At 52.1% G+C, this 14,036-nt stretch overlaps 1 protein-coding gene across 5 annotated transcripts in view; it reads right to left on the minus strand.

The window, feature by feature from the left end:
- Positions 1-14,036, minus strand: part of DYSF (dysferlin) — a 202,251-nt gene that overhangs the window by 74,466 nt on the left and 113,749 nt on the right. For all 5 annotated transcript variants that reach the window (XM_090035143.1, XM_090035144.1, XM_090035142.1 and 2 more), the window contains 4 exons: positions 11,329-11,430; positions 10,640-10,801; positions 9,378-9,543; positions 8,526-8,599 (listed from right to left, as the gene is read on the minus strand). In XM_090035143.1, the coding sequence (XP_089891269.1) occupies positions 8,526-8,599; positions 9,378-9,543; positions 10,640-10,801; positions 11,329-11,430 (504 nt within the window). The remainder of the gene's footprint in view (positions 1-8,525; positions 8,600-9,377; positions 9,544-10,639; positions 10,802-11,328; positions 11,431-14,036) is intronic.

Here is a 14,036-nt window from a genome sequence, read left to right on the forward strand (position 1 = left end):
CAGGCCTCTCCCTTTGCTCCTTTGCACTCTCTGGCCCAATCTTCTCTGCAACAACGACGATGATCATCTTGCTACTTCCAGAAAATATCTAGCCAGGGCTGTTCTTCAGGCTATTGCATTAGCGTCCAGAGGCAGCCGACCTGAAATAATTCCCATCCCACCCCCTGCTCTGCAGCCTCACCCAAGCTCTGGGGGAGATGGTCCTACTTCTGGAGCACGCTCCTCGAAAAAGAACCACTGTCTTTTGAGTTTTCTCCACCACTGCCAAAATCCCACCCGTTTCCGGGTGTCCAATCTGGATCTGACCCAAGAAAGCGCAGAGCAGACTCCCACGAATCTCCACCAGCACCCAGCACTTTATAGGATGGAGAAGGTCATAGCTTCATAGAGGTTAGGGGCTGGATTTCAATACAAATCACCTCTTCTGGGGTACAAGTTGACAATGCCCCCATTTCTGTCATAGGACCTTGCTACTGTCCGAGACAATATAAAACCTCTGGATGCTGGAGAAGGATGCACATTATCACAGGATCAGCTGCAAATGCATGTGGAGGGTCTGACTGCTACTGGGCTTTGTACCATTTCTGCAAAGACTGAGTGGAAAAAAGACAGTTGCTTCCAACACAGCTACTAACCCCACCTCAAAAAGGTCTTTGGATACACCTCGGACTGAGCAATGATGGCCTTGGAGGATGGGTGTGAGCCAGGAAGCAGGTTTTATGACCTGTTCCACTGCAGGTGTCGGGTCTGATCTTGGATAAGTCACATAACCTCTCAGTCTTCAACTCCCTGTCAACAGCATGGGTTTAACACCACAGGGACACATCCCATCGTATGGAGTCAGCAGACACTCTCCAATGCTGCACCAATAACTGATCGTTCAAGCAAGAAAAAACAAAATATGTTGGGGTTGAAAAAAAAAAAGCTTTGTTCGAGCCCAACCCAAAAAACCATTTTGTTTTGTTTGAGGATGCTGGTGGTGCTGCTTTATTTCTCATCACCTCCAGTCACCTTTTTATCCCTCTGCTCGGGTCTTTTGCTGAAGTTGGTCTCGAAACATCCTTTCCGCATGAAAGACTGAAACGTTTCGTTGAGGGGGGAAAAAGCGTCCGTCATGATGAAGCATCTCAATTTTGGGGAATGCAGGTTTTGTTCTTGCTCTTTTCCAGCCAAAACTATTCACCGAATTCAACATAAATCATTTCGGTCGACCCCAAACTGCACATTCCAGGCAAATAAACTATCCGTCTAACAAATGCTCCCAGCTTCACATGCAAGTATCCAGGCTAATGAGACGCTGTCCAACTCCTTCCCCAAGCATAATAATGGCATTCGCAACCGCAACGTCGCTCGGCTCCCTCTCTGCAATGAAGGAGGCGGATCAGGGCAAGGTTTCTCTGCAGCTCCTATCTGGATGGCAGATGGCAGCCACCCCTTGCATGGGGAAATGGTTTATTTCTCCATGGTTTGTGGGGTGGGGGGAACCTCAGGGCAATTATTGTACAGCAAAGAAAAACCCAGTGGGGCTCGACGAGCTTGTTTCTTGGAGTACGTTGCGTGTGCAGCCAATTTAGCAGGAGCTGAGCTTGATCCTCCAGGCTACCAGATGTAATCCATCTCATTAGGAGGCAGCTCCTGGCCACAGCAGCCCTTCAGCTTGGGCTGAACTCGTGAAATACAAGATGTGCTGCAGGCAGCGAGGATGAGGTAGAGGGATTGCATCGTTCGGAAAGAAGGCTTCATCCAAAATTTCACTTTCAACGCTATTTTTTCTCCCTTTTTTTTTTTCAGCTAGCAAAACAAGAAAAACCAAGAAAAATAACTGGGGGGGGGGATTTTTTTCCAAGTGTCCGTGTCAGATGTTGAAAACAAGGTTTTCCTGGAGTCAAGGCCTGGCGCTGGCTTTTGCATGGAGATGGGGTGGTGCAGAATCACCCTCAGGGTCAGCATGTTCCTCCTAATTTCAACCCTCAGTTTCTCCTGCTGCGGCTTGAGGCCATTGCTCCTAGTCCTCCTAATCTCAGCCAAAGACAAAAGCCCATCTCTGGTCCTTCAACCACAGGGAAAGCCCATCTCCAACCTCTTTATATTCATCCTTCAGGTATTTGAAGACTTGCTATCAAATCTGCCCTCTGTCTTCTCATCTCCAGGCTAAATAACCAAAGCTCTTTCAGCCTTTTCCCATAAGCCATCCCTCCCAAGCTCCTAATCATTGTGGCTCCATGCTGGGCTCTTTCCCATCTGTCCACATCCTTCTTGAAGTGCAGGGCCCAAAACTGGGCACAGGACTCCAGGTGAGGCCTCACCTGTACTGAATAGGGGGGAAGAATCACTGCCCACAATTCACATCTGATCCTTAAGACTGACACACGAAAAAGCAGCTTCCAATTTTTTTTGCATTAACTGCTGTTAAAAGGATGGGAACAAGGGGGAATGGAATTGTACTTAGGCACCTAAGTCTACTTATATCCTTAATAGATGGAATAATAATTAATGACTCGATGTCTAGTTGGCAGCCGGTGTCAAGTGGAGTGCTCTAGGGGTCGGTGCTGGGGCCGGTTTTGTTCAGGGTCTTCGTTACCAGTCTGAAAGTTGTGATGCAGCGCACCCTCAGCACGTTTGCAGATGACACCAAGCTGGGGGGGGAGCAGCAGATATGCTGGAGGGTAGGGCAAGGATCCAGAGAGACCTTGACACATTGGAGGATTGCACCAAAAGGACTCTCGTGAGGTTCAACAAGGACAAGTGCAAAGTCCTGCACTTAGGACAGAGCACTCCCATGCACCGGGGCAGGCTGGGGGTGACAGGCTGGGCAGCAGCTCTGCAGAAAAAGACCTGGGGGTGACGGGGGACAAGAAGGTGAACAGGAGCCAGCAGTGTGCCCTTGGTGCCAGGAAGGTGAACGGCATCCTGGGCTGCATTAGTAGGAGCGTTACCAGTGGATGGAGGGCAGTGACTCTTCCCCTCTATTCAGCACTGGGGAGGCCACATCTGGAGTCCTGTGTCCAGCTGTGGACACCCCACTGCAGAAAGGATGTGGACACATTGGAGAAAGTCCAGTGGAGGGCAGTGAAAATGGTTGTGGGGCTGGGGGACAGGACTGGTGAGGGGAGGCTGATGGAAATGGGCTGACTGAGTCTGCAGAAGAGAAGACCAAGGGGGATTGAATAGCAGCCTTCACCTCCCTGCTGGGGGGCTGCAAAGAGGACGGAGCTGGACTGGTCTCAGTGGGGGCAGATGGCAGGACAAGAAGCAATGGGCTCAAGCTGCAGCAAGGGAAGCTGAGGTTGGATATTAGGAAGGACTTCCTCCCGGGGAGGGTGGTGAAGCGCTGGAACAGGTTACCCAGAGAGGTGGTGCAGTCTCCATCCTTGGAGGTTTTGAAGACCAGGGTAGACAAAGCCTTGGCTGGGAGGATGTAGTTGGGGCTGGTCCTGCTTGGAGCAGGGGGTTGGACTGCATGTGACTTCCTGAGGTCCCTTCCAGCCCTTGCTGTCTGTGATTCGATGAAAATGATGGTCCTTTTCAAATCAAGAACAGCTTTTCCCCTTCACTAGTTCAGCATACCTGACTGACTTCCAACTTCTTCCATTTGGGAAGAACCGGGAGGGGAACAGACAAGCAGGTGCTCACCTTTTCTGATTTTCCTACTGGGAAAACCACATTTCCCAGCAAGGAAGATTTCCAAAAAGGGGATTGAATCCAGGATAGTTTTTGCAAGAAAATTGCAGATTCTAACCCTTTTCCAGTTCATCCGTGGCTCTGGGGCCAAGCTCTTTGCCTGGCTTATCAACCTCGCCAGATATGCAGAGCAATCAGGACTTACATTTGCGCCCGGCATAATGTCCAGGTAAGATGTGGGAGTGACAGCGAGAATGGATTTGCCCTCAGGTGTGCAGGCATGAACTGCACGCACCGGGAGACCAGCAGCACCTGAGATGCACCTTTCTCTGCGTGATGCTACAGATGGACACCCTGGCTTCAGAGGCAGTCCAGTTGCATCATGCCCCACAAAGGGAGTTTCTAAGCCTATCCCACCCACCTGCTTCTATTCAAAGGCTTCAAACTCAAAAATGCATTAGGCTCTGGGGGTCCAGTTGTGGCCTCTCTGGAGACTTCAGTCTGGCGGTCCGGAGAACTGCACCTGGGGGCAACCCTGGAGTGGCCTCACTGCCACGACTGAAGCATATAAGTGGAGAAAAAGGCAAGGGACACCCCTGCCAGGACATGCTGCCACCCACACCACTGGCATGCCCACTGAGTGCTGCATTTTTAGGACTTATTGTATACAGCCAAGCATACTTTTTTCACTGAATAATACATTTGCCCAATAGGAGTGCTGCACAGGGACTGAACCTCGTCAGAAAATTCATCCAGATTTAGCCAATAGTTTTGACAGGGGTTAACAAAAAAAAGAGGGGAGGGTGCGGGGGGAAAGTCAAACTATTAAATTTTGACAATTCCTAAAGGACAAGCTTCATTTTGGAAACACCGACATCGTTCACATTACCATTTTCTAGGTGAAGCTCTTGGACTCCTCGTTGCACAACAGGTTTTGTGAAGTTTAAACACCGACCCAAATAGAGCAAAGCAAACAGGGGTTAAATAACCCAGACAAGCTGAACAAAATACATCATTTTGTTTTTTGTTTGGAAAAAAAAAAGAACAATTCAGATCGATCCGGAATTAAATATTATGTGTTTGTTGTTTTTGCAGCAAAGTTTCTCTTCCAGTTTGACCTGAACTCATTTATGTTCTTTTGGGGTTTCTATTTGGTCACTAAACCAATGCATCCAAAGCTTCCCCAGCTGAAAGTCAGAGTGACTAATGTCCTCGTGTCTAATGGCAGAACTTGCCCCAAAGTTGCCCACCAGGTGCGGCGAAAAGACCACTGTTAAGTGCCACAGAAGTAAAGCGGAAGCTTTTGTTGGTCCCTGCCTCACCAGCTCAGGACAGGGCGCCATCTCCCACCCCGCACCAGTAGCGTGGTCCTGTGCTCTTAGCAAAGGTCTCCATCACAGTCCTTGCAAATCTCACTGGTGCCTGACCCCCAGCCCTTGCCCAGAGCAAATACTGTACTTGCATAGTCCTGTAAACAGCCTCCTGAAATGCTAGTCAAGCAAACAACAGGGGCCCTCTAATCAGATTATTTCCCAGGCTTCGACCTGACGTTAGGACACGCTCGGAAGAAAATGTGAAGACAACCGGGCCCAGTCTCCACGGGGTCGAGCCAATAACAATAAACGGTCTCTGAGATTTCCTCTCCGCGTGCTTTTCTCCATGGCCTGCACTACTAATCTTCCTCGTGCTAACGCAGGCATCTTCTAAGCCATTCGCCACAAGCAGGCGGGCTCCCTCTGCTTCTCAGCAAGGACCGAACGGCCATCCCAGGGCTTGGGGGGCAGCCTCCAACAAATTAAGCCCCAACCGAGCAACCAGCAGGCTGTGGCAGCGACTTGCTGTGTGGCCTTGGGCATGACACTTCATCACTACGTGCCTCCGTGCCCTGAGCTGCACCACGAGAGAATGAGGTTCACTCGGACTGGTGAAAGCAGGGTGATGGTTTCACGAACCTGCTTGAATTGTCAGCTATTTAAAAAGGCCTGGCTTGGATGGAGCACTTTGCATTGCTAGATCTCAAAGCGCCCGGGAAAGGTCAGTATTATTAGCACCCTTCTGCAGAAGGGAGGGTTGAGCGGCTCACCAAAAAAAGGGATAGGGATTCACCTAAATTTACCCAGCCCACCAGTAGCTGAACTGGGAACTTGAGTCTCCCAAGACTTAGTGCGGTACCCAGCCCCTAGCCCAAGCTGCTGTCTCCCAAGCCAAGTGCTTTGTGCTCTGCACATGAAGGCTGGTTTTCTAATCATTATTATTTGCAAGGTCTTCTGCTCCCAAGAGCTCAGCGGAGAGGTGGGCTTGTCTCCATGAGATGGTAAATGCACATCATGCCAGCTGGTAGCTCTTCAGCCTCCTCAACCCCCAGGCCAAAATTAGACTAATTTTGTTAGTCTGAAGTGATGGATGGCAGAACAAGGAGCAGTGGGCTCAAGCTGCAGCAAGGGAGGTTTAAGTTAGATATTAGGAAAAACTTTCTCCTGAGGAGGGTAGTAAAGCCCTGGAGCAGGCTCCCCAGAGAGGTGGTACCATCTCCATCCCTGGAGGTGTTTAAGCCGCGGCTAGACAAAGCCTGGCTGGGATGATGTAGTTGGGGCTGGTCCTGCTTGGAGCAGGAGGTTGGACTAGATGTACCTCCTGCAGTCCCTTCCCGCCTGAATTTTCTATGATTTCTATGACAGAAGACAGGGCAAAATGGTATCTTATAGAGACCAAGTGGTTCAGAAAGGGAGTAGCTTTCACAGGTAACAATCGGCTTTGTCAGATACTATGAAAGGTAAGGATGCGCTCAGTGTTTTTCAAGACCGACATCCATGGCCGTACTAGGGTGTTATGAATCCTGAATGCAAACAACGGAAACAAATCCAGAAACAGAAAAAAAAAAAACCAGGAGAAAAGCCATTGCATTGCTCCTGACTTGTCTTTCTGGGCTGTTTTCCCCCTATTCACTATGCTTGTTCAGGTCAGCCTAAAGTTTTGAACCTGGGTCCCCCATTCAGCTCCTGCACCCACATTTCCAACAAAAAAGGCTGGATTTTCAAAAGCTCAGAGTATTGCTGGCTCCTGGTGGTGCTTTCACAAAGCAGCTCAATTTTCTGCCTTGACTAGCCAGCCCGGTGCTAGGACGGCAGGATGTGAAAACGTTCACCTTATTTCTGGCGGTGCAAATGGCTACCGTGAGTGTGAATGTGCAGGGCCGGACTCTTGCTAGGACCACAGCAAAACTCGAGCCAAGGGTTTCACCGCTGAATTTTGGCCTGAACCTTGACACCACTGAGTCAAAAGAGGCTGGGGCAGAAAGATGCTATGAATCAGGCAGTGAGGAAGGTGTGTCACCCACTATGGTCCATCAGACATGCAAGGTTTAGCATGTCCCACATGCAGGCTGCCGGTCTTGATGAATCCGTGCTTGAGAGCTGCTTCCACAAATGATGTCCTCCAGAGGCCACGAGCTCTTGATTCATCAAGACGGGCAGCCTTGGAGGGGAAAGGCTTTCGACTGGAACAGCAAAGACAAGTGCCTCCCCAAGACGATGACCTATAGATGCATCTCAGGCCCTTTCTAGTGCAGCATGCCCATCCCTTAGCCTCTTGCACTCTTGCCTCTAGTGGGCTTGTCTACATGAGATGCTAAATGCACATTAGACTAATTCTGTTGTGCATTAGTGCATTACAGCAACATCTGTGCTAATGCACTAATGTGCGGTAGAATTAGTCTCTAAAAAGGTGCGCGCCGGCACTACTGCACTAGTACAGGTACTACACTTAATGCGCCGTAACTGTGGCACATAAATGCATGTGTAGACATGCCCAGAGAGCACCTGCAGTGGCCGGGATTAAATGGAGAACCGCAAAAATCAGTGCACACAGGACCTGATCTCCCTTTTAACAACAGCCACACACTCATCGCATGACACCTCTTCTGAACCAAGTCCAATTCGCCCAGCTTCCCCAATCCTGAAACACAGTCTAGTTCCCTGCTGCACGCGCTGGCCGAGTAACCGGTTACACTGATGACAGCAGCCTCTCATATAACTTAGATGGCAGTAAATGCAAGAGAGAGAGATTTGCTCCTGGTCAATCAAGAAATAAGCAGCCACTGCTGCTACATACCAGGCACTCCCAGCACCACCACTCCTCCAGGTGCCAGCTTTTAAAAGCAGACAAAAAAGGGGCTGTTCAGAAGCAACGGTGACTCTGTTCTCGCAGAGGAAACTACTGGAGCTGAGAAGCTGGAGGTCAAGGCGAAGCAAAGCTGATCCTAAGCTGATGGTTGCATCGTGCCAGGCTGGACCCCAAAGTTTTCAGAAGCAAAGAGCAACGGGAGGGGGCTACAACACTAGGCTGGCACTCGGGGGATTTGGGGTCAATGCATATCTTTGCTCATTTTTCAGCGCTTCAGCTCCTGGCATGAGTTTCCTTTGAGACTCTAAGTTGTATGGGGCAGAGACCGTGCGTGCGTGCATGCGCACGTGCGTGCATGTGTGCATGTACAACACCTGGCACAGCGAGGGCCTCAGAGTGCTCTCATACCATAATCAGAGGTTTCTGTAAACCCCCGTTGCAAAGGCAGAACAGATGCCAAGTTTGTGAGACACGGTGACCGCATGGTCACTGGCACTGCTCCACATGCACACCTCCTGCTGCCTCACACCCGGGCAAGCTGGCAGGTATTAAAATGCAGGGGAAAGCAATGAGACCCCCGATCTTTCTACTCCCCGAGGGGGGTGGAAACCTGCCCCAGCTCAGAGACAGAAGCTGCAAAAGGGAAAATCATTAAGCACGTATATGTGGACGTTGCACTGCATCGTGAGGCCTCTGCCTCCAGACCAAAGTGACCCCCCTCCAGCTGTCAAGAGAGAAGGAGCAACCTCTTTCCTTCCTATCTATCACTGTCCTTTCCCTACCTGGACAGGAATGAGCGGCTCTTTGTCATCTATATCGATGAGGACTTCATCTCTGGGGGTGAGGCTCACGTCATCTGCAAACAGGAAGAAATTGGAAGGTAACTAGGAGCTCTAGGGGAGCATTCAAACTGTCTTCAGATTCCTATTATCTGGGGGGAGCAGCGCTGAGGTGGGGTCACCTGGCTCCTCCATATCTAAACCTATCCCCCCAGCCCTAAGAATACTATAGAAGTTGAAACCGCTGTTTATGTAGGACCTACAGTATATTGTGCTGCACTACTGCAGGGCCTGTATATGTTGCTGTGCTCCTGCACGGGGAGGTGGAGGCTGCTATTCAGCCCCTCTCGGTCGTCTCTTCTGCAGACTAAATCAGCCCAGGTCCCTCAGCCTCTCCTCACCAGTCCTGTCCCCCAGCCCTACAGCCATTTTTATTTCCAGTTCTCCAACGTGTCCACATCCTTTCTGCAGTGGGGGCCCCACAGCTGGACATGACTCCAGATGTGGGCTCCCCAGTGCTGAGTAGAGGGGAAGAATCGCCGCCCTCGATTTGCTGGGAACACTTTTACTATGGTAAAAGGTGCGTGATGATTAGTAGGATGAGCTAAGGGATTCCTGGGCCTCTTTCCGTAGTGCACCGTCCCCCAAAGGACGCTGGACCAGAATAGCCTTATCCTGCCATGCCCCTGATGCAAGCCGCCTGATCTCTCTGCCCTGCCGCGAAGGTCCCGGGCAGAGGACAGCCGCGGCGCTGGGTTCTGGGCACGCCGTCTGCTCACAAGAACAGTAAACCCAAGGACTGCAGCAGGACAAGGGGAAGGATGGAGGGGTGACGCCATCCCCGCAGGTAGGTACCTGGGTGCTCCTCAGGGACGACAGTGTCCTCGCTGCATGGGTCACAGTAGAAGTCCTCCAGCGACCGGATGGTGCACTGGCCCACCACGGGCTTCCGGCCGAAGGGCCTGTTGTCGATGACCTTGATGATGATGGGCGGGCTGTACAGATCCTCTTTGGGCAGGCGCTGCAACGAGGAAGGACAAGATCAGCACTGCCTAGTCGGGGAGACTAGCCTAGACTAGCACTAAAGCAAAGAGACCCTAGCAAAGTCCCTCCCACCCCCTTAAACCCTGCCCACAGTCCCAGAAGGGGTGTGGTCTTTCTGCTAAAGGGGCTGCAAACAGGGTACCATATTTTCTTGCCTACAAAACCCCCTGGAATATAATATGCACCTCATTTTTGAAAGGCAGAAGGAAGGAAAAAAAGATCGTGCCAGAGTTGTGTCTGCACAGAGCAGGGAGGGAGCCTAATCTTCAGCTGGCTCACCTTCCCTTTCCTGCTTAACTAAAGCTGAAACCCTAGCTGCTGCAGAAGATTGGTCTCCAAGGGTGGATCTAGGCTGCTGAAAACAGCTAAAGAGTCTTCAAGGCTGTGAAATAGGAGGAGAGAGACCAGGAGCAGCCAACAGACAGCAAAACTGCCCTGCACACCGCAGCGAGCCGTGGGGCTAATACTGGCCCATTCCCTCTGCACAGCTGCTGAGTGGGGGGATGTCTGGGCAAAGTGCTGCTCTTTGGGGGGTCACTTGCTGCAGGTGGGCTGGGCCCAGACTGCGCTCTCTCTGCAGGCGGCCCCGAAGTGATCCCGTACGGACACAGCGCTGCAGCCTGTTAATTCAGTAGCGTATCTCCCTGGGAGAAAAAATTGGGCCCTCGGTCTTCAGGAACTACCGATCAGAGCTCAGCAAGACAACAACCATAGCAGCTGCCTCGTGAGATGAGAAGCAACACCCGGCCGAGCTGCTTCTACCTCTCCAAAGCTGACAAAAATGGGCACGGAGGAGGGGATCTCAGCTTTCCAGCCAGGGACCACAAACCAGGAGAGCTGCAGTTATCAGTAAATGGCAGGGAAGCCCAAATCCAGATGCCCTCCCAGCTCCCTGTAAACTAACAGATTAAGAAAGGGAACACATCTCGGTCCCCCCACCTCCGCGGACCTCGCGACCGTCTCTGCCCGCAAGGCTCGGGGCAGAGAGGGCCACGAAGCCAGCGGGCTCTGCAGGCTGGCGGCGTAGCAAGCGCTGGGGAGGGAAGGGGGAAAGGCGGGGAGAGCACCCTCACCACTTCCATGAAGAGCACGGAGACGTCGAAATTGGGGTTTTTCTTGATGTTCTTGATGACGCAGGACTGGACGCTCTGCCCTCCACACTCCACCACCAGGCTAGGCGAGGTGATGCTGGCCAGCTGGTAGCTCTTCAGCCTCCTCAACCCCCAGGCCAGGATCTGTGGGGCCAAGGAACAAAATGACACAAGGGCCAGGTGGTAAAGGAAAGCCAGGCGTATCCAGGCCACAATCCTTGCTTACCCTGGGGTTTTTTATGTGCATGCCTGCAGCTGCAAGGGGGGAACCTCTTCCCTGTCCTAGCATTCATGAAGCAATTGCTTAGGTAGGAAAAGAGCATCGCTGCTGGAGATTAAGGCTGAACGGGGCCTTTGGGTCCTCTGCCCTGTTTAATGCTCGGCTCCTTTAGTGGCAGGCTAAATGATGGGGCTTGGAGGTCTGCCAGAAGGGTCACCCAGCCCGGCTACAGTCAGAAAACAGGGATGGGAACAAAACAACCAGCAGCTATGGAGGCCGTGACTCCTGGGAGAAGGCAGAGCAAGGTAGTTGCAAGCCTCCGTGAGACAAACTCGTCTAGATTCAGACCTGGCCACGCTACAAGACGATGACACACCGTCGGGGAGCAATTTTCCACCCAGCTGCTACGGGGCAGGCTCTTCCCTGCCATCCCCGCCCCGTGAGCACGCACCTCGATGGCCGTGCGCTGCAGAACCGGCTTGATTCCTTGAGGGACCATGTAGACGTTGGGCTCCCGCTGGGGAGGAGGGTAGGGCAGGTCCTTATCTGCAGACTGGACGTGCAAAGAGAAGGTCAGCACCGTACATCGCCGCGGAGGAAACAGGTTGCAGCCCCCCGGGCGTGACCGTCGCATCCGGGGGGGGAAGGGACGATGGGGCACAGCACAATCATTTCTCTCCGCTTTCCCCAGCGTTGGAGGAGAACCACCACCCAGGGTTGCCCGTGGCCACAAAATGCTCTGCCTTTCCCATGCTGCTTCCAGGGATGCCGAGATGCTGTCGCTTCGAAGTGAGGGATAAAGCATCTGTCCTGTGCCAGCAAAGCTTTGCAATGGCTTGGCAGAGGAAATGAAGGGCAGGAGGGGTCTCTGATGGGAATGGCAGATTTCAGGAGATGGAGCATGGTTGCTTGAGTTGGAAACGGAAGTAGGAACCAGCACGGGGGCAATGCGCTGAGAGCCAGCGATCGGATGCCCGGGTCCACACCCCGTCTTGGAAGGGGGGCTGCTCCTTAGCCGCAGACAACAGAGACACTGCCGGCCTCGCCGGGCGGCCGACAAGCCGGAGGCCGCAGGACAATGCACAGATAAAGCGGCTAGGGCACGAGAGAGAGAGAAAGGGGCTTTGTTTCCTGATTGCTAAAAATCTGGATGGCAGGCGGGCTTCGGGGAGCAGCGCGAGGCTGCGGAGGCTGCTCCCGGGAGCCCCACTCCGTGCGCTTCGCTTCCCCAGCAGCATTTCGGCTCCTCCTGACCTCGATCTCCGAGTTCAGAGCCACCAAAACGGGAATGAAAGCAAAGCCTCTGAAAACGTGCCCCTCCACCAGAAGCAGTTGGAACTAATTTAGGAGGCCGTCATTCTTTCCAGGCTGGAGCATTATTGCATTAAAGCAAGTGGGTATACATATTTCAAGTCTACAATCAGGTCAGATATATATATATATATGTATATGTATATATATATGTATGTATATGTATATATATATGTATGTATGTATGTGTGTGTGTGTGCATGTATATATGTGTGTGTATATGTGTGTGTGTGTGTGTGTGTATATATATATACACACACATATATGGATAGATATATATGGATATGTGGATAGATCGATCGATCGATCGATTGATCTATTTAAAAGCACTGCAAAGAGATTTTTTTCATGAGGGGAATGTCAGAGTTGCCACATCCTGGACTTCTGCTTTCCCTGGCAATGGCTTGTGGCTGCAGAGCGAAGGCTGCTTGTTCGCTGAAGACTTTCTCAATGCTGCTCTCGGCCAGCCAGGACAGTGGGAGCACCTGGGTTTTACCCTGAGGCTGGCAGTACATATCTTTTCTCTGGCCCTGCTTCCCTGATCCCAAGTGCCCCGGGGTCGTGCAGTCAGGTTAATCATCCACAGTGAGTCAGGCTCTGACTTTAACCTAGAGCGGTGGGGGAGGGCGTTTACTGAGTTCGGGCAAGCCATTGAGGGCTATGACAGGCAGCCAGGGGCACATAAATATTAATTTTCTAAATTTTTTAAGGGCCCCACAGGCCTGGCAGTCCACATCCGGCCCACGGGCTGCGTTTTCCCCACTCCTGACCTAGAGGCACCTTATTGCTTCATTCAAGAAGACTGAAGTCTAGTCCAGGGAGGCAGTGAGTGCCTCTGACTACCACCAGAATCAGAATCACAGACAACGAGGGCTGGAAGGGACCCCAGGAGGTCACATCTAGTGCAACCCCCTGCTCCAAGCAGGACCAGCCACAAGTGCATCATCCCAGCCAAGGCTTTGTCTACCTGGGTCTTCAACACCTCCAAGGATGGAGACTGCACCACCTCTCTGGGGAGCCTGGTCCAGTGCTTCACCACCCTCCTCATGAGAAAATCTTTCCTAATATCCAGCCTCACCTTCCCTTGCTGCAGCTTGAGCCCATTGCTCCTTCTGTCATCTGACCCCACCAAGACCAGCCCAGCTCCAGCCTCTGTGCAGCCCCCCTGCAGGGAGGTGAAGGCTGCTCTTCAATCCCCCTCGGTCTTCTCTTCTCCAGACTCAATCAGCCCATTTCCCTCAGCCTCTCGGCACCAGTCATGTCCCCCAGCCCCACAACCATTTTCATTGCCCTTTGCTCGGCTCCCTCCAGTGTGTCCACATCCTTTCTGCAGTGGGGGGCCTGGGCACCACTCAGTGCTTGGCATGTCTGGATACTGAGCCACTTACGGAGGGGGCCTGCCCTTGCTTTCCCAAGCCAGACGCTTGCACTGACGTGCACGTGTGAAAGCTGCGATGACGCCGTGTTTGCACCCCAGTAGCATCCTGATTGTCCGGCTACAGGGACTCTGGTCTCCCCTACTCCTTGAGACCCTCTCTTTGCTGTCACCATCCTTGAAAACACTCGCTCCCCTGACAGTATGGCAACATACCCCCTGGCACCCTAATTCAGCCAGTCCTTTAAATACAACGCTTCCCCTCGAGGACTCAAGTCTAGCAAACTGCTCCACCACTTGCTGAGCTGTCAGGGCCCTCAAGTGGCATCAGTGCCAACTGAATGTAAACACCTATTTCCATGCTTTGATGAACAGGGATAGACTTGAGCGACTGCTTAAAGCAAAGCCAGGGCATATATTATATAACCTGTGTTGAACTTGACCTTTCCTTGGTGTGGGATCATGGAGACGTA

Source organism: Crocodylus siamensis, chromosome 2 (genome assembly GCF_052110815.1).
Source record: "Crocodylus siamensis isolate JL-2025a chromosome 2, ASM5211081v1, whole genome shotgun sequence".
NCBI lineage: Eukaryota > Metazoa > Chordata > Crocodylia > Crocodylidae > Crocodylus > Crocodylus siamensis.